Genomic DNA, 27,478 nt, shown 5'->3' on the forward strand with positions numbered 1-27,478 from the left:
AGGTAACTTTAAAAAAATGGATGAATAAATTTCTAAATATAAAATGGAGACAATTCAATCTTAAAACTCAAACAGAATACTGAAAACATTTATTAATATAAAAAAGTTCAATGCATCCTACAGAATGAAAATGCTCAATCTTTTCCTATAGATACTTAAAACTAGTGATCCCACTTTTCATTAATATTTGCTAAAATCTATGTAGCAGCCTGTAGATTTAGTTATTTGTTCAGGACCAAAGTGAAGCCAAAGCCACAAAAAATAGAGATTAAACTAAACTGTGAGTAGCTGTTTAAAAAAAAGACTACGTACACATAAATAGGATTACACACTTTAATCTGATTGACATGGAGGAAGTAGGGAGGACGTGAAAGAAATTTAGTTTCAGCTCTGCTTTACACATAACCAAAGGCTCCTTTTCCAAAAAGTAAACCTGAGGTTTCAAAAACCATATTTTATCAGAATACTTCAGGAAAGCATACTATGTGTAATCCAGGAAATACATTATTTGCAGAATAGGAAAATCATCACAGGCAATAAAAGATTAAAACAAAAGAAAGCACCAGGGCTTTGAGCAGGTCTAAGGTGAGTATATCTGCAGAAACAATGTAAATGTTCTTGACTGGCTGCTATGGAAACATGCTAATGAGGACTGGTCCACATCTTATCATTTTTTAAAACATGTTTCTTTGGAAAAATGGCAATAGTGGCTGAGAGTGAAGCCATCCTTTAGACACCCAGCTTATTGGCCTGGGTGAGAACAACTTTGAGAACTGGCATAAAAGCAGAGGTCTCACTGAAGTTGCTGGTGCTAACTATGTGGGTATGGATGGTCAATCCTTCTGAGTAGTTTCGAGTCTCAATGCTCCTTGCGATGTTGTGTAAACCATTGATGATTGTTGGTGAAAGCTGAAATAAAGGTGGAATTGAGAGAGAGAATTAAATTAAGGAAGAATTTTCCATGAGACCCTCTATAAACATTAAACCCTGATATTTAAGAGGAGCTTGAAATAAACATTATTAAAAAAATGTATAAACTGGTGAGCATTTCCAGAAAGCTTCTCGGACCAACCAACACTTAAGTTATAAAATGGAACCATGACAAAATGATTTATGTAAGGAATTATTTACGAATTATACATGTATGATAAGCCAGGTATTTCCTTACAGAAAAGCCAGATTTCCTTCCCCAAGTTGAAATGTTAATGTCTCTCTCCACTTAAGAGTTTTAATTCTTATTATTTTAGATAACTTAACTACTTTAAATAACTAAATTATTTTAGATACTGTATCACACCTTTTAAAATTTTTCCTATGTACATGAAGGAGTTTAAAGATTCTTAATCATGACATCTCGAAGTAGGGGCCCAATTTACTCTAAAACCTTGTAGACAATAGAAACCTTGCACTTCTGGTCCACTGCCATTAGGAGGGCAACAGTCCTCACCATGTACTCAATTTGCCAGTTCTTAACTGCTTTTCATAATCCTGTCATCTCTTAAAATCATAAGACCTCTAGTTTTTTTCCCCCCATGTCATTACTTGGCATACATGTCCATACTTTTCAGAGAAGACTTTATTTTGGATCAGTCCATGGGCCACACCACTTCCACTGTTATATCAACTTTCTCTGGTTTGGCTCTCATGAGATAAATGGTTATTTTTAGCTGATGGCATTGATATGGGGAATGGGGAAGAGAAATGCTAAAATGCATAAATGTGAAAGGTCTCAATTCTTTTTTTCTCTCCTAGTGCTTTCATTAATAAAACAAAACAATTCTAGAAAGGAATGCAGAGGTTGGGAGGGACAAGAGAACAGAACACACAGGGCATTTACTCCTTACTGCCAACCATCTTCATAGTTATACACATTGATCTGCTCAATTTGTGGTTATCTTTGGCTTTGCCTTTGTGTAATAGCTATTCTAAAAGAAAAGGTTCAGAGTCTTAGACTATGAGAGAGATTACAGATTTGGTCTCTGGAAAACAGAGTAGCTGCCCACTCTCTGATTTCTTAATTCAAGGGACATATAAAAATGAATAGAAGGCCAGTTACCGTAGGACCAGTACAGGCCAGTTTGTATATCTGCCTAAAAATTCTCTCTCCCTCTTAAACACACACACACACACACACACACACACACACACACACACACACACACACACACACACACACACACACACACACACACACACACACACACACACACACACACACACACACACACACACACACACACACACACACACACACACACACACACACACACACACACACTGCCCTATCCCCTTATCCCCGGTGACTGAAATGTAAGATTTAGACAGAGAAAAGCCCATTCTATGAACTGTCATGATCATTTTGTCCCCACACGTACTATATTACATGCAAGTGCTGATGAGACACTTATTTTACTAGCAACCAGGAATAAATGATTATCATAAATCCTTCTTTTCCCCACAAACTTACTGTCTGTTCCCTAAGTTTATCATATAGAAACTCCAAACGTTTGCTGGCATCATCTAGCTTCCTCTTGGTTTGCTGCAGGAGAGAAAAAACAGGTATGTTATGTATGAACAATAACTTTTATCCCAAGAACTTGCCTTATCTCATTTCACTAAACCTTACAGTCATGATGTTGGAGAGCTTCATTTTATAAAGAAATGGAGATAGCTAAGACCGATGAACTTGGACAGATTATTAGAACAGAGATCAGTAATCTATTAAGGCAGGGAGGGCAAGAAACTGAGACCCTTCCTCCTAGTATGCAAAATGGAGCACTGGCTGGATTCCACGGGGACTGCAACTCACTTGAGGTGTGTGAGTGTCCATCTACACTATATCCACAAGCAACAGGAAGGGCCATCTGGAGGCAGCAATGGGTCAGTGTACTACAGAAAAGAAGGTCTAACAGTTACTGTAAATTAAATAAAATGAACATTATGGGAGCTAGAAGGCAAACATACAGGTGAACTGTGGAATCTCAAAAGTACTACTTATATACTCAGTCACATTTGGTACATTTAATCCTGTCTTATTCTGGGCCTTTAAAACACCAAAAAAAGGAGAAAATTATCTTTTGGTGACTTAAGATTATTAAGAAGGAAGTGTTAAAATGAGTTCTTAAATTAAGGAGTTCTCCTACCCTCATCCTAGTACTGTAAGTGTAGTGAGAGAAAACTATCCTAAACGTAAAGGTTTAAAATTATACTGTGATTAACTTAATATCTACATTATGCAACAGCCTTAAAAGTGACACTGCTTTTCAATATTTATTGAGGGACTACTACGTGCCATGCTGGGACAGTGTTGTGTCTCATGGATCTCATATTCTATTGGGTGGGAAAAAGATACTAAATAAACAATATATTGTATGTCAGATGGTGATGTGTGCCATGAAGAAAAGTTAACAGGGTAAGGGGGTCAGCAGTGTTGGCAGTATGACGTGGTAAGAAAGTCCTGATGGCTAATGGGACATCTGAGCAGACACCAGGAACAAGTGAGCAAGAGCTCTGCAGTTCTGTGAGGAAGAATTCCAGGCAGAAGGAGCAACAGGTACAAAGTCTCTGACGCTGACACATTCTTGGTTATGTTTGAGGAGGGCATGTCAGTGTGTCTGAAGAGGAGTGCAGAAGAGGTGAAGCCATCGAGGATAACCTTACAAACTAAGTTGTGCTGCAAAATTACTTTGTGCTGTTTGGACATAACTGAAGTGGAAATAAGAATAAAGTCATACTATAAAAATGATTTCAAGTATTGATTAAAATGGACTTCTGTGGAGGGTTCAAAGTTAATCCCACCTAGCTACCAGCAGGAGTCCTGGGCAGTATTTGAACTGCCTCCCCAACTAGTGACAGGAACAGTTTGTCTTTCTCTTCTGCCCAGGGGTCCTGGGTAACCAGAAGGGAGGTGATATGGTGACCCAGAGGAGGTGAAGCTCAACAAAAATTTATTAAGCTAGGCCATGTACGAGGTGTCCTCCCAACCTCTGTTTACGTTAACTCATGCCTGAAGGAAGACTGGAGTTTTCCCACATTTTTATTATGATTCCTCCATTTTGTATGATGAGGACCTCTCTGCCTAGGAGACACTGTACACTTACCTGTTTAACAGCTTCACCTGTTCTCTGTTCCTAGCTTCATCCTTCCATCACTCCCAGAATGCCAGGCGCTAAGGTTTATGTTAACTTTCCCCTGCCTCTGCTTTCCTGACACTTTCAGTACAGGGAATTGCTTTCCAAAAGACTAGCAGAAGGCTGTACATATTACTACTCAATGTTTGATGAAACAACAAATTCTAGAAGCTGTTTTTCAAGCAGACAACTGGCCAGTGACTAAATAAACATATTCAATGTTTGTTGGCAGAAAGTGACATTTCACCGAAAACAAAACTGGCTTTGTGGAATTTTTGTTGTTGCCAATACAGTCATCCTCTAATAAACTGAGTAAAATCAGTTACTTTGACTATGAATATGACTCCAATATCTAAAGCACTTAACTATTTTTAAGGTCTTTGCAAAGTTAAAGACTGTCTATCTACTTTTAAAAGCTTTGATGTAAGCTCAGAAAGAACCCCCAAATCTGAGTTTCACCATTCTGTTGTATTTTTGTGCTACGCATAAGGTTTGCCGATGAGACTCAGGGCAGCATAGTGGTTGAAAGCATGAATTCTGGAGTCAGACTAGGTTCGAATGCTGGCTCTGCCTTAATTATGTAGTAAATGCTTTTTGCCTTAATTTCCTCCTCTGTTAATAAATATGACAAACCTACCTACCATGAGGTTGTTTTAAGGATTAAAGTTATATGTAAAAAGCAGTTGAATGTGTTTTTATATGTACAGCAAACTATATATAAGTGCTAGCTTTACAATTTTTGCATAAACTTTCAAAATACATCTTGTAAGACTTTAAGCAATCATTATATAAGCGCTCCATAAGGGATTCTTTTAATTAAGCAAAATAAAAAATACATACAGGATCTGTGGCTGAAGAGAGGCAGCGCTGAATAAGATCCTCAAATGTGGTCTTTAGAATGAGGTGTTCATCTGGAATAGGTTTCTTGGTAATTTTTTCTGTTGGCAAAGACTGCACATGCTGGAATAAATAATACCATAAAATGACTAGAAATGACCAGAAGCTACCTATACACAAAGCCCTGAATATGTGATAAAGAGAAACCAACAACCTTGTAGATAGGCTATTCAAAATCAAATGAAAAATTAACATGTGAAATCACTTGGGATAAGCAAACATAAAAATCAGATATTCAGTAGAAGATACAGGTACTCCTTCTACAGCTTCTATTTTCAAAAATAGGATTGGATATAAAGTATTTGATTAATTATGGAACATATGTTGATCACTATTTTATATAACTGATAGGAAGGAGACCTGTGCCAGTAGAAAATAAAAAGAACAAGGCAATTACAAAGTTGGCTGGTTGGAGTGGCTGCTTGCTTTGCTTGTTGGCTCATTTTTTTTTTTTGCTGTACGCGGGCCTCTCACTGTTGTGGCCTCTCCCGTTGCAGAGCACAGGCTCCGGACACGCAGGCTCAGCGGCCATGGCTCACGGGCCCAGCCGCTCCGTGGCATGTGGGATCTTCCCGGACCGGGACATGAACCAGTGTCCCCTGCATCGGCAGGCGGACTCTCAACCACTGTGCCACCAGGGAAGCCCTTTTTTTTTTTAAAAGCATTTTATGGTAACATTTTTTTGTTGTTGTTAGTTTCTGCTTTATAACAAAGTGAATCAGTTATACATATACATATGTTCCCATATCTCTTCCCTCTTGCGTCTCCCTCCCTCGCACCCTCCCTATCTCACCCCTCCAGGCAGTCACAAAGCACCAAGCTGATCTCTCTGTGCTATGTGGCTGCTTCCCACTAGCTATCTACCTTACGTTTGGTAGTGTATATATGTCCATGCCTCTCTCTCGCTTTGTCACAGCTTACCCTTCCCCCTCCCCATATCCTCAAGTCCATGCTCTAGTAGGTCTGTGTCTTTATTCCTGTCTTACCCCTAGGTTCCTCATGACATGTTTATCCTGACATTCTTCTATTCTTTGGTTTACTCTTGGAGGGTGTTAACTGGGCTATTATCAAACTGCAAGATTAAATCAAAGGTTAGGATAGAAGAGTCCATGATCTTACTGAATGTACAGATGGGAAAACAAAGAAGGAATGTATAAGTGTTTAAAGTTTTGACTGATTAGTTCATTCATAGAAAACATTAAGCAATTATGTATTAGGTATTGGCTAAGTATTGGTGAGCCAATACGGAAATGATCTCATCCCTCAGGGAGTTTACAGGCTGATGGAAGAGAAAGTTTTAAAATGTCATAAATGTATGTAAAATAGCAACTGTGGTTAAGTTAACATCACTAGAACCAAGAGACAATATAATTGGGATTTAACTGAGGGGAAGGTTCTTTAAGGAAGTTATATCAGAAGGATAAGTAGGAGTTAACCAGTTAAATGGGGAAGGAAATGCATTCCAGACAGAAGAACGTGTACACAGGAAGGATCATGATACAAGGGACTGAAAGGAGGTCACTGTAACTGGAGCAGAGAGAGACAGCAAGGAGGAGTATGAGCTGAGAGAATCCAGACAATGTGAAATATTTTGGTCTTTATCCTGCAAACAATGGGAAGCTGTAACGTTTTAAGCAATGAGGAGATAAGACCAGATAAGAGATGGGTGAAAGTAGATGCTGGCCGACCAACTAGAGGCTCCTGCACTGCTTGAGACTGGAGATGAAGGTAGCATGGACTAGACTGGAAATGTAGAGAAGGGATTTGAGAGAGATTTTGAAGTAATATAGCAAGATTTAGGGATAGCTCTGAAAAACAGGTTAAAGGAAGAAGAATATAAAGATGATGCCCAGGTTTTTGGCTGGATTAAATAGGAAGGATTATGGTGCCATTAATTCAAACAGGACACACCAAAAGACGACTAGGTTTGGAAGGAAGACTATGAATTAGATTCTGGATATGTTAAGTGTGAGGTGTCTCAGAGACATCTAAGTAGACAGGAAGGTGGATATTATGGCCTGGCTGAACACACACATCCATGAAGCTCTCCCTTTCAATGGCAACTGAGGTTCTGGTCAGATGAGTATAGCATGAGCACCCAGGTCTAAACAAAAGTGAATGGCTTCACAAACACCACAGACTTGTAATTATAAAAATTAACAGTGCATCTTTATAATTTTATATATTCTTGTGGAAAAAAGAAGGCCCTCCCACCTCCATCAAAACACTTGTTTTTATAATGCAACTGTTAATGTTTAGAAGTTCCTTAGGCAGAAATCTCTTAACAGCAAAACATACTCTTGTGGTAGAGGTATAATCTTTACAAATTTGACTTTAGAGAGTCAAAGACAATAACAGACAGAAGAGCTAGTTTTATAATTGGGCAGGAATTTATTTCATCTTACGTTGAACTGTGACCCAACCTCTTTACTTTTCATGAATAGATCAAAATGTTTATCTTTGTATGTCTAAGTCAGTTATATGGAAATATGGTAGACTTTTCATCATCTAGAGCCTTGCCAACTAGCTGTTTGTATGTGAAAAGCAACCACAAATTTATATCTCCAACTAAAGATATGGCTCTCTTATTAGCTCTTACACATACACAAGAAAATATATAACTCATTACATTTTTATTTTATATTTTAAAGGAAAAAACCTTTGGAAACAGCTTCTGCTTAGCAACCTTGGATGCAAATATGGATTCAACTGATCTTAAATTGTGGCTACTGATTAGATCAAATGAAATACTGTAATTGCCAAGTTACTGTTAACATATACTAGTAAATACATAAGCTCCTTCTGGAAAGTTTGTATGTGGCCTTGTCATTGAAAAATAATATACATACATGAACAATCTTAAAAAAAAGTTATTATTTTTAAGTTGCCTAAATTGAAATCAAATTGAGATAATAATAAAGGTATAACCATAAAAGTTAAAACATTAAGAAAACATACCGAAATAAAGCCATCTCCCACTTCCACAGATTTACTGTTACCTGCATGGTATTTCCAATAGGAGCTCCAGGGGCACCTTCAATATTGGGCTTTGAAAAAGACGGAGGCATGCCTGGTTGACTGAGGGGTTGCTGTATGCCATGGAAGGGCTGGCCACCTGGAAGGTGTGGCTGTGGGAATGAAGCTTGGCTTGATAGTGGTACTGGAGCTGAAGGTTGTTGCTGCAGCATCTGTGACTGGTGGTCACCCAAGGGGTTCATGATTGGTGATGTGATGGGAACAGGAGGCGTAAAGTTCTCAGGCATCTTTTAAAAGAAATAAAAGGCACCAAGAGTAAGGAAAAAAATGGTATGATGACAACATTTCCTCAGCTTTAAATAAGGGAGTTAGCCATTTGGAGCAACATGGATGGACCTAGAGATTATCACACTAAGTGAAGTAAGTCAGAAAGAGAAAGACAAATACCATATGGTATCACTTATATGTGGAATCTAAAATATGACACAGATGAACCTATCTATGAAACAGAAACAGAATCAGGGATATAGAGAACAGACTGGTGGTTGCCAAGGGGGTTGGGGGAGAGTTGGAATGGGAGGGTGGGGTTAGCAAATGTAAGCTTTTATATATAGAATGGATAAATAACAAGGTCCTACTGTACAGCACAGAGAACTATATTCTATATCCTATGATAAACCATATGGTAAAGAACATATTTAAAAAAGAATGTATATACACATACATGTATAACTGAATCACTCTGTTGTACAGCAGTAATTAACAACACTGTAAATCAACTATACTTCAATAAAAAAATTTAAAAAAATAAATAAGGGAGTTAGACTATTCCATGGTTAAAAATTTTTTTTTTAAATAACAGGAGAACACTTTTTAAAATGAAATTTTATGCAGAATTTTAGAGAAAAACATAAAAAGTAAAGCTAATCTGGCTAAGAGGGCTGGGAGCTCAAACCTGGACCTTTGTTTCCCCTTTACCTTCCACACTTATCCCATAATGGGCCAAAACCATGGTGTTTTTGAAAGAGGATGTCAAAGTCTGGAGAATTATATCTAGCCATACTGGGATCAGATATGCCAAATATGTGTTTGTTTAATGTGATCAGATGTAATACCTTTTTCCTAGATCATTAAGTGATACCTACTTAGTGATCAATCACACTCAAAGTAGTAGATTAAATTTCTGATTATCATTGACCTAATTTTGGGGGGGGGTTTGCTCATTTAGTATCTCCCAATTTTATATTCTGGCCTCTCATTACTATACTTGGGGGACAGAAATCACTAGGAGTAAAAAAAAAAAAAAGGCTTGGGGTAAAAGAAGAATCTTAAGTTATGCTCTAACAAGCTCTCAACAGTTACTAACATCTAAATGATGCTCAACTACAAGGCTATTTCGTTTCATATTATATGTGATAGACAAAAATAGTCTAAAATATAATTACAAATTCATGATTACTGTTAGAACCCAAAACCAAAGTAACTCCTAAAAAAAAACCACTTGAGAAGCATAAAATTTTGTTTCCTACTCTTTGAAAAAGATGTGCTGGGAATTTACATCTTGTTTTTTAAAAAGGGTTTAATTCATATCACCATACTATTTTGTACTTTCTTTCCTTCCCTTCATGGATTAGAAGATGTAAGTTGAAATACACATATTAAGTATATCAGTCAGTCAGCTTTGCCTTTAAAGGAACAGTGAAGTGTGGTGTGCTTCAGGTGGCTACATGATTGACAGGACACCTGTAGGCAACTGAATAGACGTCTTTTTCTAGTACCTTCTTCTTCTTGGGTACTCTGTTCAAAGCTGGAGGATCATTCCAACCATTCTGAGAACCTATAACAGATAATAGAAGGCATTTTCCTTTAGAATCCTGAAAAAAAGAAAACTAAACTGTATCCATCATATAATACCTTCAAACTTTACTTTCACCCTGAGATAACTGTCACAAAAGTTTTACCAGCTGAGCTGCTGGGATCACTATGTAGCCCTGGATTCTCAAACTCATTACCTCTAATAATCACAGGGCCTTGGCTTAGAAAGCAGCATATCTTGACATTATTTCCTTTTAAAGTGAAAGAGTTGTACTAAATTTAAGGATAGTGAAGTTTTTATGTCTATATTGGTATATAAGCTTCAAACAATTCTCTCCTAATAAAGAAAAAATAAATCACCTGAGTCTGCTAAAACAAAAAAAGGCTTCTGATATATTGCACACACAAAAAAAGAAAAAAAGTAGCAATCTCCTATTTTCCCAGAGAGCAATTCAGCATACCCAAATCATCCACATGGTAGAAACACTGTTAAAAAAACAAACAGAGCCCAACTACGCAACACCAGTATGTTTTATCACCTTTGCATTAAGAACAACCTATAAAGTAGAAAAAGGCATCAAATATCTGTGGTAAGATTTTTTTTTTTTAATACCACACACACACACAAAATTTCCAGGCTGGCAGTAAATATAAAATTAAACTACTGTCACCTTTAGGAAATTTCCTCCCCCCCAAATCTCCCAAAACCTGTCATCTCAAAGTGAGAAATGAACATAGGTAGCAGAACTCATTAAGGTACTTAATGCCTATATCTTAAAAAAAAATTTTTTTAAACATCTTTATTAAATGCCTGTATCTTTAAAGAAAAAAGGAATAAAACATGCCAGAGATACGATAATTACTAAATCAAAATATAATCATTTTACATTTTATTAGGTTTTGTGTATGTGTATATATAAAAGCAAAAACTTCTTCTTCTTTCAATAAATTAAACATTCTTTCAGTATTATACTTTTGCTTGTTTTATTGATATCCACGATATTAAATCACAACAAAATTGCTTAGCAAACCAAAGAACATAATGTGATAGAAATTTTTTAAAAACAAGATATTCTCCTAACCAGCATGCACTCATTTGCCTTGATTTTAAAAGTAGAATTAATTTTCTACAACGTGACTAGGAGACAGAGCACCAAATGAGCCTCAAAACACTCAAGAACTAATCACAAAATATTAAACGACATGATGCTATTTGCTTAACAAATTCTTAAAGTTCTCATTAAACAGACTAATCATTCAAATCTCTCCCATCACCTTCTAATCTTTCTTATATCTAAGACAATCTTGGTATAGCCTTGTCTTTCAGTCTGTATAACAGACAACTTTTATGATTCAAGATCATTTGTGTCACTATGTTAATTCAATCAGTTCTAAGATTTGATCAGATTTAGGAATATTATCGGCTTTAAAGTTCACATGCATAATTGTGAATATCCACTCATTAATTAGAGTCAGTGATTCAAAGATTTCCAAAGATATATTTTGTAACTAATTCACCTTCCAACATAGATGCCTGGTCTTGCATAGACTGATTTTCTGTAGACAAAATGTAAAAGTGACTTAAACAGTATTATCATCAAAGACATTCTAAACTCTACTCACTTTTTTTTGAATTTCTGAATTTTATTTATTATATAGCAGTTTCTTATTAGCTACCCATTTTATACATATTAGTGTATATATGTCAATCCCAATCTCCCAATTCCTCCCACCACCCCCCCCCCACCCCACCACTTTCCCCCACTTGGTGTCCATACGTTCGTTCTCTACATCTGTGTCTCTATTTCTGCCCTGCAAACTGTAAACTCTACTCATTTTATAATTGTTTCTCCTCCCTCCATCAACCCCAAGAAAGAACTAATTTTATAAGGGAATAAAACTTACTTTTTAATCAAGTCACGTGAAATGGTTTCTATCTAATTAAGAGAGTAATCAGTTTGTGGGCAAAGCTAATTCATTTAAATGTGTCAGATCCAATTAACTCTTAAACACTATTTTTTTCTCTCACTGTGCCAGCTGTCTCTTTTAAGAGAAAATTTTGTTCCTTCCTATTTAAAAGAACATTATTTCCCTAATTGTTTGCACAGATGATTTTTCTACTATCTAGCTATCTAGCTCAGTAATATCATGGTGCGGGGAGGGCTGAGAGCACTTCCTAACATATTATAACTGTGTCCACTTTAGTATTTTTTAAAGCTGTGAATCCAAATCAGGTGAAGATCTTGTAAAAATGCAGATTCTAATTCACTAGGTATAGCGTAGGGCCTGAGATTCTATTGCTTCAGCCAGCTCCCAGGTAATGCCAATGCTGCTGGTCCAAATCCTCTTTAAGTAGTAGGGTTTTAAAGAGAAATGGGAGGATTTCTACATCGTTGAGCGGACTTCAACACTACATTGATAAAGATAATAAGCATGTTAGACAATCTTAACAAGGAGGTGCTACTTTATTGCTGGATTTGGGAGGCCCCAAGGATCTGCATTCTGGAGGAACTAATTTCTGGGGTCACACCATGAGTATGAGCATAAATGGGAACAGGCCCAGTAAATATGTAACCATCCCATATGGTCTTTTCTATAAGAATATACAGATTTGCAGACTGTTTAGCACAAATCTTCCAGAAATCACTACTTCTCTTAAAAGAACTGAAGTCTCTGGCAGTGGACAAGAGGAAAGAAGGCTGAGAACTAATACAGCAATTCCAAAATTGTCGGATATTCAGGATTGGTCCAGGTCCAGCCTCCAATCAAAAGCATGCAGTGTAGATACATCATATGAACACACAACTTAGGGGAATTCAACTATCTTCACTTGGGGAGAGAGGAATCAAGAGAATGTAGCATTAACTAGTGAGTTCAATTCAGTTTGAGCTCTACTCAAGAAGCACATGCCCCAGAGGAACTGTGAGGTGGGAGAACTAATCCCACAGTTTGAAATTTCACTGTATGGAGCTAAGGATAGATGTTGTTCATACAATATGGCTTCTAACCACAAGCAACTTCTTCATGAGGGCTTAACTGAAGAAAGGGGTGATCACGGATAACTGACTCTAAGTGATTTATTTTTGTCTTAAATGATGACTTTACAATTTAACTCCCCATGCAAGATATGACCTCATAGCACTACAGTTAATAAATCCCTGGGAGTCACTTTGTGTGCATTATGACAGAGGACAGACCTGATTTGCAACTACTGATGTACTCTCTAGCACCAGACTTCAGCTTCTGGGCTGAGGTGGACAATATACAGTGCATCCCCAAGATCTACATCTGCAGATGCAACCAACTGAGGATCAAAAACAATCAGGGGGCTTCCCTGGTGGTGCAGTGGTTGCGAGTCCGCCTGCCGATGCAGGGGACGCGGGTTCGTGCCCTGGTCCGGGAAGATCCCACATGCCACGGAGCGGCTGGATCCGTGAGCCATGGCCGCTGAGCCTGCGTGTCTGGAGCCTGTGCTCCGCAACGGGAGAGGCCACAACAGTGAGAAGCCCACGTACCGGGGGCGGGGGGAGAAAAAAAAACCATTCAGGAAGGAAAAAAAATCCAAAAAGTTCCCAAAAGCAAAGCTTGAATTTGCTGCAAGCATTTACACTGTATTGGGTATTATTAGCAATCTAGACATAAAAGTATATGTGCGTAGGTTATATGCAAATACTACGCCACATTATATAAAGGACTTGAGCATCCTTGGATTTTGGTATTGGGGCGGGGCAGGGGGGAGTCGACGGTGTGAAAAACCTAAAAGTACTGGAGGTACCCTGGCCTTGATCAGTTTTTTCAGGGAGCAGTCTCAACAACATGCCTCCTCTCTAGCCCTATGAAACGTGGGAGCAGAAGGTGAGACCAGTTTTTCCTCTAACCTCTCATGGCAGTGATCTTAGCCTTGGATATTAAAGCCTGAGGGGGTATCCTGATTTCACCAACTATTAGCAGCACAAAAAAGTATGTGGAACAATTTCATATGACCCTTTGGTAGAATGACACCAAAGTTATAAAGAAATCAAATTAAATTGAAAGTTACAAGTAAAACTGAATGAAATAAGAAACAAAAAGATTTTCAACAGGAACATATAGCCAGTTGGCTATCCCTCATAACTTGAGGGTAGGCTGCCTGTTGAATTGAAAATAACGATGGTACAATAATCAAAGTTCCCACCAAAATATATGCCTAACTGGCCCCTCCTAACCTCAAACCATGCAATATATTTAGCAATATGTTTTATTTCAGTCCAGAAAAATCCTTGTTCAAATCTCTGATCAATTTAACAGTTTTATCTTAGCTATGATTCTAACCCCTCAATAGTTTTGCTTTTATATCTTTAAATTGTTTAAATATGACTTTTTAAAAACACAATTAAATTGACCTCTACTTTATTGAGACACACTTTAATAGCAACACTAGGTAAAGCAAACTAAATGAAGAACATGAATATCTACAGGAGACAGTATTGTGGGGGTTCATTACGGATGTGCAAAATGATACTCTTGGTCAATATTTTTAAAAAAAACATAGCAGAGACTAATCTTGGACATAATTCTCTCATAAAACTAGTAAGGGAAGATAATCTTTTTTACCTTTTCAAAAAACCTTAAAAATGGGCATAAATCTCTTTCTTACTCTTTTTAAACATGACAATAACTTTAAAGAACATTGAAAAATGGTTCATGGTGTAATATTAAGGAAAGTAGTAAGATGTAAATTATGAGTGTATGTGTGAGTTATGATCTCAATTCTTTAAAAATGCATGCACACAATAAGATACTACTATCTTCACACCCATTAGAATGGCGAGAATTAAAAACAAAAACAAAAACACAGAAAACAACAAGTGTTGGTGTGGATGTGGAGAAATTGGACCCTTACGCATTGCTGGTGAAAATGTAAAATAGTGCCACCACTTCAAAAAATTAAACACTGAATTACTATTTGATCCAGTAATTCCATTTCTGGGTATATACCCAAAAGAACTGAAACCAGGGACTTGAATAGATATTTGTATACTCATGTTCACAGCAGCATTATTCACGACAGCCAAAATGCCCATGTGCAGGTTAATGGATAAACAAAATGTGGTACATACTTAGAGTGGAATATTACTTAGCTTTAAAAATGAAATTCTGATACATGCTATAATATGGATGAATCTTAAAGACAGTGAAACAGCCAGTTACAAGAAGAAAAAACTTTATGACTACTTATATGAGGTACCTAGAATACATACATAGAAACAAAGTAAAACGGTGGTTACCAGGGGCTGGGGAAAACAGGAGGTTTTTAATGGCTACATAATTTCAGTATGGGATGACAAAAAAGTTCCGTAGTTAGCGGTGATGATTGTACAATAATTTAATGCACTTGATGTCACTTAAAAATGATTAAAATGGTAAATTTTATGTTATATATATTCAACATTAAAAGAACTTTAATACATGCATGCATACATATATGTGTGCATATATGTGTATGAAGGGAATAAATACACCTAAATTATTAGTGGTTATATATGGGTGGCAGAATTACAGATAATTTTAATTTTATTCTCTATACTATTTGAGGTCTTTCAAAATCCTACAATAAAAAATTAATAAAAATCAAGGGAACATTAACTTAAAAACTGAATATGGCATGTCACTGGATTCTGGAGACCCTTATCCACCTTAGTGTAGGGATTAGTCCTCCACGTGGTCTTTAGGGAAGGAAGAGAGAAGCGCTTGGTCTCACACACAGAAGTGGAGTTGCTACCATCTTTACTTCAATCTCACTTCTCACTGGGAACCTTCTCAAGGTGTCCTTGCATAACGGTAGGATCTAGGCACTGGCTAAGATACTTTCAGTGGATTCACAGAAAAATATTAGTGCCAATGGTATGGAGACTTCTGGCTAAAAGATAATTTGAGACGGAGAGAATACAGCATCCTTGTTAATCATATACCTCCCCCTTCCCCGTTAGCCTCACACGTCACATTTTAAAAAAGGCATCACAAAATTAAAAATTTAAATTTAGAAAGAATGAATCCTTAAGGTCATTTTCCAATGACATGAGATAAAACAGATTTATCCAAAGAAAAATAAGGAAGGCTATCATGCTCCTTTCCTTTGTTTAAAGGGTTAAAAACCAGGTACTTATAGTTTGACTACGGAGTGTTTATGAAAATTAAAAAAAAAATTTTTTTTTCAGCACACTGTTTCACGAAAATATGCAATATTATGCCCCTTCAAGACTCTTCTATGTGAAGGAGCACAAGACTATATATATATATATATATATATATATATATAGACCCAAATTAAATTTTCCATTGTTTAACAAAATCAATACTGTTTACTCAAAAACAGCTTCATGAGAGCTTGTCATTTTATCAGAAAATTTTTCTAAGTAAACTTCTTGGGCCTTCACATTTGAAAGTGCTCTTCCTTAGTAACTAGTATACATTAAACCAGGGACAAAAAAAAAAAGGTGGGGGGATACCAGCAGTATCTTACTTATCCTGGACAGTAGAGCTAGGAAAACTTCCTGCTTTTTGTGCTGCCACCACTGAAACATGTTGCACTATACTAACTTAGGCTGTTAGCACTTTATACATAGAACTTGGAGACAGCCTCTTTTCCTTGCCTCTGATTCTGCCATGCTGCTCACAATCTGTTTTGCAGAACCAGCTCCGGATTAACCTCCCTAAAGTACCACTTTGACCATGCCTCTCAGTAGTTCAAACTCCTCCACTAGAATTTTTCTTCTTACTGTATGAAGTGTAAATTTCTTGCCCTGACATTTAATGTTTTCCAAAATTTGGCCCCAATACAAATTTTATGTTCCAACTTACAACAAAGCTATGTGCTGTTCACTAGAAATGTACTGTACTTTTCTGCCTTCCTACCTGTGCCTAGAATAATTCTGATTATAGACTGAACAGGTTCTCATTAAGAATTTACTGAATGAATGTTTTGATGATTGCAACATGAGTTTCTCTGAGCAGTGGGCACATAATTTTTTGTTTCACTAATAGTTACAGGGCTTGAAAATCCTACTGTCTATCAAGAAGAATCCACCGGATAAGTGGAATTTCCAAGTCCCGTAAAAAACCATGATATAATAATCTAAGACATATTAGGACAAAGATAAAACTTTTAGTCACAGTTATCTGTATAACCTAAGCAAACTTTTTAGGAAATCAAAAAATAAAAATAAGGTAAAGCTCTAACTATTAATTAAAATACAGGGACTACTAACATGCAAGAGGTAACAAAGCAGCTAGCTTAGTGCATGCTGAGTATTGAAAAATGTATGGCTTCATCTTCCTATTAGTTACTCTGCTTCTCAGCCAGGTTAGAACACTGTTACTTTGTACATAAGCAAAGACTTTATTATATGGCCAAATGCCCTTTAGCTTAAGGAGGAAAAAAATACCCATGCAAATATCTAACTTAGATGATGAAGTAACAAATGCTTAAAATAGTGATGCTAAATGTTTCTGTAATTCCAACACTGATAGCTATTTCTACCCCTTTCATCAGGACTAGACTATCTGGTAAAGAATAATGAACATGGGCTCTGAAGACTGAGAGACTGGGGTATCTCAGTTGTATCTCAACTTGGAGACTATCACTGTGCAATCATGAAAACATTATACATAACCCTAGGAAACTCAAGCTTCCTCATGGCAATTTAAAAAAAAATAATTATTCCTATTTCTCATGGTTATGAGAAAAAAGAAAATATATGGTAGTGCTGGTACATGTCCAATGTATGTTCAATAAATGATAATTCACTTTCCTACCTCACTGTACCACTTTCTTATGTGGGGATTTACTTGAATCCATCTTTCACTCAAGCTATTACCCAACTATTCAGAATATATACTGTTTTCACTCATCCAGGTTTTAAAAGGTAATTTTTTGAACTCTACAATTGAATTAACACTCCTCTCTAAATATCAACCTACTGAAATATCTGTATTGAAAATTATACAAATTTTATTTGTACAGTAAAGGCTGATACATATTGTGTGTATGATTTTTGGTACTTTGGACTTTAATATTATATATCAAAGAAGAGAGAAGGAGATATGTGTATAATTCTGGATCCATAAGACTTCCCAGAAAAAAAATACTTGCTCAATAAATCCTATTATATGTTCAGTGTTTTCAGTTATTAAAGCTACTACTTAGCAGATAAAAAGAGAACAACATATACTGGACTTCCAGGAATAACTTCAGTATTAGAAAGCAAGACTCACTCCTGTTTTGCCCCTCTAGTTTAAAACCATCAATTATAATCTGAAAGGGAAACTATTTTCAAATACCCTTAGTAACAAGTATACATTAAACCAGGGACAAAAAAAAAAGGAACAGAGCTCTAATTTTGAGCGATGTGTTATCACAGCTAACTTTGCAGTCACTGTCCCCAAATGCTCTCAATGTACTAATGCATTCAATCTCTTCATAAGCTTATCAGTACATACTATTATTATTATGAGGAAACTGAGGCTTAAAGTTAAGTAACTTACTCAAGGTCACATAACTAGAAAGGAGTGAAGCTGTCATACAAACACAGGAAGTCTGATTCCAAAGTCTGAATTCTTTACTATGTTAGTGGTTCTTGGCCCGATTCATTGATCTCTTTTTGTAATACTTCTGAGGTCCCTTTTATAATCCTAACATGAAAATCAGATAATATTACCTACTTATAAAAAATTAATAGAATGCTTTAATTGTAACATGAAAGATAAAAAGAATTTATAAAATGTGTGTTTACTATAAAAATAATTTTAAATTATGATTTTAATTAGAAAATTTCAGGCAGAACTATACTGCCAACAACAACAAAAATGCCTAGAAATTTCCAAAATGTTTGTGAGGGTAGAATTGTCCTAATGGAGAGAATCCCTGCACTACTGTATACTTTCTGCTGTCTTAGAGATTCTGTCAGAGTTGCATTCTTTCACTTTTTTCCTTTCAATACACATGTCGAGATCCTTGCTCACCTTTACAAACAAACATAATTACAAAATTTGTACAGCCTCATTTCTTAAAATCTGAAAATTCAGGAAGAACACAGAGCATCGTTTTACTCTGGCAAAGAAATTAGTGTCAATTAAATCTAGTTCCAACCCCCACTTATCTGGCCAACTAATTTCTTACTGCTTATTTTAAATTCAATGGCAGATTATATGCTCTTACCCTTTTAAAGCTCTAAAGCTTTCCTCATCTAGCAACTAAAGTTCATTATGGGAAAATCACACTTTTAGAAATAGTTTTAGAATTTGTTATACAATTAAATCAATACCTCACATTGCCCAGTTTACAGTTAGAAATAATTCCCCTCCATCCACCCACGTGATCACGAAAAAATGAAAGACGGAGCCAAACCAAGTCCCTTTCAAGCGCAGACCTGTTCTCTGGGATGCAGGCAGCTCGCCGGCAGCAGGCAGTGTACCTGTTGCTCCAGGAGCCAGCGCATAAGCTGAAGATGACGGTGGAGCTCCTGGTCCGCCATGCTGGAAGGATGCTCCAGAGGAAGGAGGAGGAGGGAAAGAGGCAGTGGAGCTGGAGGTAGGTGGAGAGGCCTGGTGCTGTGCTGTGTATAGTTGAGACTGCCCAGAATAGGAAGAAGCAGAAGATATGTACGGGGTGTTAGGGTAAGCGTTTGAAGCAGAAGGAGCAACAGGTTGCTGAGGTCGATACACTGCTGACCCCCCTGTTCCGAAGGAATACTGCTGGGCTGGTTGATAAGCTACACCAAGGAGAAGAAACAGAAATTTTAATTAGTTACTAATTTATTCAGACAGCAACAGAAACCCAAAGTTATCTCATTCTATGGAAATTATTTTCAATTCTTCTAATAATAAGCTACAACCAAACATTACCCACTTAAAACAGGTTATGCTTTTGATAGTCTGGATGCCCTAACTATACCAAAAGTCACTGGATCCAGTCTTTGAACCCTGACATCTCCAGACTGCTGCTGGCTATGAAAATCTTTGAGTCATCAGACCCAAGAACCAGAAGACTGACCCTTTTCTGAGACATCCTGTTCCTGTGAAGACTGCAGTGACACCTACTAGCCATCAGATGGAGCCATGCAGGAATTACACATCCAAAGCAGTCCCCTCTACAGTAAAAGTTAAGGGAGCTTGGTGGCAGCTCAAGACCTCTTCCACCATAACAACTGTAGGGTGAGCACTATTGTTATGAATCAGATACCTTCTCCAACATCTAGTAAAATCATCAGCTACTCAAATTCTGGGTTTGAGCACAGTTCCAGATTAATAAGCAACTCTGTATGATCCCTGGCAAGACAATTATTATATTTCTTACACTGTACAAAGTTGGTTAATAAGCAATCAGACAGCCAACTAATGTTTTAATGCAAAGACCTGAACCCAGATACCATTACCTTTTGTGTGACCATGGGTAGAATATGAACCTCTGCAGAGGGAATCTAACAGAACTGTGCTCATCCTACTCTGAAGACAGCACTTTCATGCTGAGCACTGAGCGAAAAGCTGTATCAAATTTGTACTCATGTTAAGTAAGAACACACATCTTAGGAGCACAGAACATGCTCGTTAAGATTAGATCTTGCTAGGTAACATCCTCGTGTTTTATAGTAGTTGTTCAGTCATATAATTGTCCACTCTGAGGTTTCCATTTTTGCTTATTTTAAATTTTAAAATAGAGGTGATGTTTTACTTTGCAAGTGTAGTTTCTTAAAAAAATGAAAGCCAATAGGGGAAAGGTCATTATTATACATTTGTCAAAATTCACAGAGTGTCTGACACCAAGAGGGAACCCTAAGATAAACTACTCTGAGCGAAAATGCTGAGTCAGTGTAGGCTCACTGACTGTAACAAACAGACCACCGTGGTGTACAATGTCTGTGGTGGGGAGGCTGTGCACGGAGGCAGGAGGTATACCGAGACTTCCTGTACTTTCCACTCAACTTTGCTGTGAGCCTAAAACTGCTCTAAAAAATAGTCTGTTTCCTAAAAAAATTAAATAAATGGAAGACGACAACAAATGCCCCTTGGAACCAATTTTCCAAAAATGGTTTGCATCATCTTGCCTAAAGGAAAAGAATATGTACTAAATAATTTCTAAAATTCTATTTTTTTATACCAAAATCATGGGACAATTGACTCGCTTTAACAGGCTCAGGAATAAGAGCCAACTGTTCTGAATGGACTGACACAGGAGCTGTTTCCTAGCATGTTGATTCAGGATGCCTCCCAGGGAAACCATGCTTTGCTATAGCAAGGACTCAAGTCCTACACAGAATGGTTCTTTCTTTACTTGTTAAAACTGATTTGATCATGGCTTTGGAGCTTCAAAGTAAACAGTTACTACACTAGATAAGACAAGACATGCTGCTGTGACAGGACTTCAGGGTCACACTACTTACGCTGTGGCTGTGGATAAGGTGGTATCTGGGTGTGCATATGACCGGGAGATGTGGGAAGCTGAGCTGTGGCAACATTTGGATTAACATTCCCATGCATTATGAAGCCTGGAGGTGGAGGATTTTCTCCCTAGGAAATGAGAATATGGTAAAAAGGAGGATTACATTTGGAACCAAGAATCTTACCAGATGGATTTATAATCTTTGAAATGTAATTAAAAAAAAAAAACTTTGTGTAAAAAAATTGCATTTTGTGCATACTATCTTCTTCAAGACACATTTTCTGAGCAACACATTTTGTGTGATTTAAAGATTAGACAGGTCCAAAGTAATAATAACAATGAATGGCAAGAGATGCTAACAGCCTCATAAAATAGGATCTATGATATTTATAGTAAGTCACTAGGATTTTCCATCTCTACTTAAGTCCATCCACGACTAATGCTTCGAAAATATTAAGTATAAATGCTACAAGGAGATATCATCTTCTCTACGATGCTAAAAAAAAAGAAGAAGAGGAGGAGGAAGAAGAAGAAGAAAGGAAAAAATATTCAGTGAAATCAGATTTAAACCATTGATAGAACCTTGGTTGATGTTTTTCTAGTTCAAGTCAATTTAGAACTGCAAAAGAAGAGGAGAGTGATAAGAAAATAAATTAATTGTGCTAAAAACGGCTTCTTGCATCCTAAAGGCACTAAAATGCAATAAGCAGATAGACAGATGGGGGGAGGGGAACTTAAGGGAGGTGGGTAGAGAATATATAACTATATATTTAGGTGAGCAGAATTCTGCTCAAAGAGGAATAATGAAGGATATACCTGTGTATCAGAGGGAGAGGCTGCAGGTGGATGGCTGGGAAGGGCGGTAGGAGTTTTGTTACTCCAGGTAGTGACAGTGGGGGCAATTCTAACCTGAATTGAACAAAGAAATACCAATCACAGAACATAAAACATGAAAATGTTAAAAGAAGAAAAAAAAAAACCCAACAGGCATTAATAGCCAGATGCAAAGCAAAAAATAAGAACAGCAAGATAGCACACATTAGCCAGGCAATTGCTTTCAAGGTAGCTGGGATTCCAAAAGAAAAAAACACCTTTCATAACAGAACAGGGGAAGGGAGGTAGTAGAAAAATCAATATGAAAACTAAATCAAAGCAGAAAGAACAATGCCGTTCAAGTGTCAAGAGTAAGTGGGAAAAGGTAAGTTCTGTAAGTAGGGAAGGAAAGAAGACATTCTGGAAAAAAAAAAAAGGTAATTGAGTAAAAAAGTGATTTTTGAAGCACTAATTGTATTCATGCTACTATTAGATCCGTAAACATATTGCTATAAGCTCCCTTTTCCGGATTTCATTAGAGCCACAAAAATTATGTTAGTTCCATATGAGGCTTAGAATCATACAATCAGAGCATATTAAAGATCATCCAATCTAATCCCCACCCTTTACCATTGAGAAAACCAAGGCCCAGAGAAATGAAGGGGCTGGCTGAAGTCCATACAACTTGTTGATGATGGAGCTAGGACGGATTCTAGGTCTCCTGATTCCCAGGCCAGTGTTTGCTACACTACACCATGTTGCTTACCCTGGAGTCCAGAGGTTTTCAAAAAAAATGTTTTTAAGCCATCAGAATATTTTTTGTCAAGTAAGTCTTTGTAGAAGAAACTCTATCATATAAACAATTAATAGCAAAGATGTGCTGTTGTAGTAGGAGGAGAACTCCTACTCAGTTGGCTTCCCTTTCAGAAATCCCTTTACTCCTGCCTATAAGCATGTCTTTAAAACCACAAGCCACTGTCCTCATTCAACATATCATAAGCTTTAATCAAGATAAATCACTGCGTAATTTATGACTGAATTTGTTTTCCTTTTCTTAAAGTATGAGACTGCTAAGTCACAGTATAATAAAAGTCTTTCAAGGTTTTTACATTTTCCCAGAAAGATAGATTAAACCCAACGACATAAGGAGTAAATATTCTCTTCTCCCAATGTAGAGAATGCCTTACTTCAGTGCTCTGACACAGTGAGGTCAAACTCAAGGTGCTTAGTTTAGGAGTTCCAATCCTGTTAACCATTAACTAGCCATGCTGACAAATTCAAGCTCTATGTCTTAAAACTCTGGTTAGTCGCTAGACTTCTCCACCTCTCAGTTTCCCAGCCATCACCTGATTTGCCCTATCCATGTCATACACTTTCTAAGTCTAGCAACAAGAGTGGGGAATTTAGTTTTGTTTACCAATATACCCTCAACAGGGAGAATAAAGACAGGCCCTTAAATTCATATTTGTCAAATGAACCAAAAAATAAAACAGAGAGTAGTACAGTTATAATTATATTCAAATGTAATCTATCCTGATTAAGTAGCAATCAAAAGCATAATAGACAAAAGAGCATGAATTTTTTTAAATTTAGTTTTTCATGGTTTTATGATTACTTTTGCTACAAAATGTAAAAATGACCCCATCAATTCTATCAGCAATTTGTTCTATTTTAAAATGGGCAGAGGGACTTCCCTGGTGGTGTAGTGGTTGGGAACCCGCCTGCCAGTGCAGGGGACACGGGTTCAAGCCCTGGTCCAGAAGGATCCCGTGTGCCGCGGAGCGGCTGAGCCTGGGTGCCATGGCTGCTGAGCCCGCGTGCCTGGAGCCCCTGCTCCGCGTTGGGAGAGGCCACCACAGTGAGAAGCCCAGGCACCACAGCGAGGAATGGCCCCCGCTCGCCACAGCTGGAGAGAGCCTGCACGCAGCAGCAAAGACCCAATGCAGCCAAAAATAAATGAATGAATGAATAAATAAATAAATAAGAGAGACTGCCATCGAGGTGGTTTCATCTCAAAAACAAATAAATAAATAAAATGGGCAGAGTACCTACTAACTTTGTTATCGATCAAGACCATTTATTACTTACGAAAATATACTTTTTATTTAAGAACATGAAGGTTATCTGCTGGTCTGGAAATATAAGTTTCTACATGAAATAGTAAAAGACAATAAGAGGTCACATTTTATGCCACTAACCATTTGGCAATTTTAATTTAATAAATAAATTAGTTAATTAATAAAAATTATTTAATCATCTTTACATTCCCCATGACCTACAACTTCATATACCTTTGGTCACTCACTTTTCTCTAATATAAAGTTGTCCAGAAAAATGTTTGTATTCTGGATACTCTTTACTGTGCTGATACAGAAGACATAGTAAAACCACACTAATGACTCAGAAAATAATACTTAAAAAGAGACTATTTTCTAAAAACGTTTAAAAAAAGTGACCAAATTACCCACAAAATTGTTCCCACTACTTTACTCACAGTTTGTTAGATGAATCAAATTGTAAAAATTTCAAGAACAGATGTACATGTGTAATTTAAGTTTGAGTGATGGAGAAATAAGAAGAACTCTCCCCAGAGAGCTTAAATTAATTTTACCCAGTTTGTAAATTATTTGATTAGATCAAAGGGATAATTTTTAAAAACATCATAAGTGCTATTTTCAAGATCAGAAAAACTATAACCATTAAAATAATACATTGTCTAGTTTTATCACTGGTCTCTTACTCAAGAAACTAAAACCACCAATTTGAAATATATAAATGTTCCTACTTAATCTGGACCATATCACTCACATGGGGATAATATTGTTGAGCTGGAACTCTTGGCATCTGTGTGTGGCCAGCAACTGGTCCAGGTCTGCCCTTGGGCAGCTGCTGCCTCTCATAAGGAATTTTAGGTGACTCCTGTTGTCCTGCTGGATTTCCTTGTGCTCTACAAAGTCTGTCACGAAGCTGCACAATATTTGGCTATAAGAAGCAATGGAAGAAAGCAAAGCAAATTGTTAAGAGTTCACCCAACTATATATGACAGCATGTTGATCTTCTTAAAGTAAGCTTGATCATTCATATGATTTTTGTTCATATGCTGGATATTATGCAATAAACCCTGGCACATTAGGGTCTGACATCATGGTTTCTAATACTCAAGACTGACACCAAAGGTCCATTATATACAGTGTAACTTGTAATTTAACTGAGGCAGGGATTTGAATTATGCCTACCACATGGTAGTATGCAAGATCAATGTCACTTATCATCACTGCTCTTTTGCTGTTTCTCTTGCAGTTGAGTAATGCTCACAAATCACAAAAGCAGCTGAAAAAATACAACTTTGTTTCTCTGCAGGGAAAAAAGGCTCCAAAAGAGAATCAACTGCTAAAGATGGTGATGGAAGAAAATGGTGATCTATGAAAGACATGAAAATTAATAAAAAAAAGAGATGCTTGAAATAAAAGAGTTAAGATGTCAAACTCAGGGTAGCTCACACAGATCTATAATTATATAGATCTATAGTAAGTATGAGTTTACCATACACATGTTCTAGTTATTACCAAACAACAACAAAAAAGCAATGTGTTAAAATGTTTCAGCAAGAATTCATTTAATTATCTAGAAAAATTATACATTTCTATAAATTCATTAAAGGTTTAAACACACCATTTAAATTTTGTAGGTATACTTAGGTAAACCTGCCTTTTATGGAGGGGAACTATATACTATAATGATATTACAAAGTCTCAGGAAATATTCCCCAGAAAATACTAAGGGTATATACTGAGATATATAGGTGGAAGTAACGTCAAAATTACAAGTTTTGCATAAAGACTCTTCTTTAAAAGTCCAAAGAAAAGCATGAAGAATAATGTATAGAAAATGTATGTGATTATAAACAGTATTAAAAATAAAGAGTTTAATTCTCAGGCCAGAAGGTCTAAAGGTCTTAGAGTAAGTTAGTCTTAAGATAAAGGGTCTTATACTTCAATATAATAATAAGACCTTATTAAGTAAAAAATCCTATAAAACTATTATACCAAAGTCATTATAAAGATAAAGACTTCGTTTCTATTCTACTTAATATTCTCATTAACAATTCAGAAAGATGTGAGCTGGATCCTACATATAAGTGTATACCAAACCAACTAGAGAGTCATACCTCCACAGTCCTGGAACACAGATAGAAGTATTTTTACTCAATGAAATTACTCAATGAAATTTATTGACAATTCCCTAGAACAGACAAAATACTGAAAACAATTAACTAAAATATTTCGTCAAAAACAGAATAAAGTTTAGAACAAAAAGTACAGAAATAAGAAAAGCCTCCGAATTAAGCTCTAGCAGATACACAATGCAGAAATAACCTACTTGTGGAAAATCTTCCTCACTCCCCACCCCAGCTTCCACCCATGCTGCACTATTGGGTTTAGATTTCCCTCTTCTGTGCTCCCACTACCTCTATCATTGTCCTTATCACTTTGGAATCCCATGTATACTTGTTATCATTTTGAGTTTGGAAACTCCCTCAGGGAAAGGATCTTGGCAATCCTATTCATCACTACATATTCAGTCACTTATTGAATTGAAACAAGTATCATGAAAAAGCCCAAGTTTTACTGCACACCAAATAAGGACACTAAATTAGGAATGTGATGTAGTTTTCTCTGCCTTGAATACTTGAATACACCTGAAATTACCCTTGAAGACGTGTCAATAATATTCACCTATTAGGTGACAGAAATTCAACTGCTCCAAATCATTCCACCTACTAGTACATTTATGTTTCATACTGAGTGCTATCTACTGAACTCACCTTACTCACATATTCAAAGAAGAAAAATGGCCAGTTCTAATTACCTGGTTGGTGTTATCAGGAAGAAAAGCCAGGGCTGCAGCAATACTGCCCTGGGCTGCCAACAAATTGGCATACTGACTCATCTTCTCAGCCAAAAGAACTCCTACAGTATTAGTGTCCATGGCTTGGGTGAGTTGTACAGCTTTTCGCAGGATGACAACTTTCTCAATCAGATCCTAAATGAGAAAAAGAAAGGAGAGTGAAGGAGAAACAGACAATGATACCAAGATGTATACTGAGAGGAAGCAGGAAAAGAGAAGGAGTTACTAAGATTTCCAAAGCCTACCAAAAGTACGGTACCTATTATCACCAATATTAAGAAGGTCTGCAAGAGCTGACCACCATCTAGGTAACTGAAAAAGCGAGGAGGAAGGTCTCCTACTCATGGTTAAGGAATAGGTTACCATCTTCTCCCAAACATCCTTAAATTGCCAGAGACTTGTCTCCTGAGCTAAAACAGGCAAATATCCAAAGTGAAAGTGACAGGCTGATGTCTGAAGGCAGAAACTGGGTTACCAGAATATATAAGAGGAAATATTATACTATTATACTATGTATACTATA

The 27,478-nt window shown here is 36.8% G+C and overlaps 1 protein-coding gene across 18 annotated transcripts in view; it reads right to left on the reverse strand.

Moving 5' to 3' along the window:
* Window positions 1-319: 319 nt before the first annotated feature.
* SEC31A (SEC31 homolog A, COPII coat complex component) overlaps window positions 320-27,478 on the reverse strand; it is a 64,424-nt gene continuing 37,265 nt past the window's right edge. For 6 of the 18 annotated variants that reach the window (XM_082837642.1, XM_082837626.1, XM_082837636.1 and 3 more), the window contains 11 exons: window positions 26,917-27,090; window positions 24,856-25,029; window positions 22,051-22,143; window positions 21,236-21,362; window positions 19,226-19,567; window positions 11,337-11,375; window positions 9,782-9,840; window positions 8,027-8,290; window positions 4,971-5,090; window positions 2,468-2,539; window positions 320-909 (listed from right to left, as the gene is read on the reverse strand). In XM_082837642.1, the coding sequence (XP_082693768.1) occupies window positions 730-909; window positions 2,468-2,539; window positions 4,971-5,090; window positions 8,027-8,290; window positions 9,782-9,840; window positions 11,337-11,375; window positions 19,226-19,567; window positions 21,236-21,362; window positions 22,051-22,143; window positions 24,856-25,029; window positions 26,917-27,090 (1,644 nt within the window). In that variant the 3' untranslated portion in view covers window positions 320-729. The remainder of the gene's footprint in view (window positions 910-2,467; window positions 2,540-4,970; window positions 5,091-8,026; window positions 8,291-9,781; window positions 9,841-11,336; window positions 11,376-19,225; window positions 19,568-21,235; window positions 21,363-22,050; window positions 22,144-24,855; window positions 25,030-26,916; window positions 27,091-27,478) is intronic. The other 12 variants (XM_082837633.1, XM_082837631.1, XM_082837635.1 and 9 more) reach the window with 6 other exon arrangements.

The sequence above is a fragment of the Leucopleurus acutus genome, assembly GCF_964270905.1.
Source record: "Leucopleurus acutus genome assembly, chromosome: 4".
Lineage (NCBI taxonomy): Eukaryota > Metazoa > Chordata > Mammalia > Artiodactyla > Delphinidae > Leucopleurus > Leucopleurus acutus.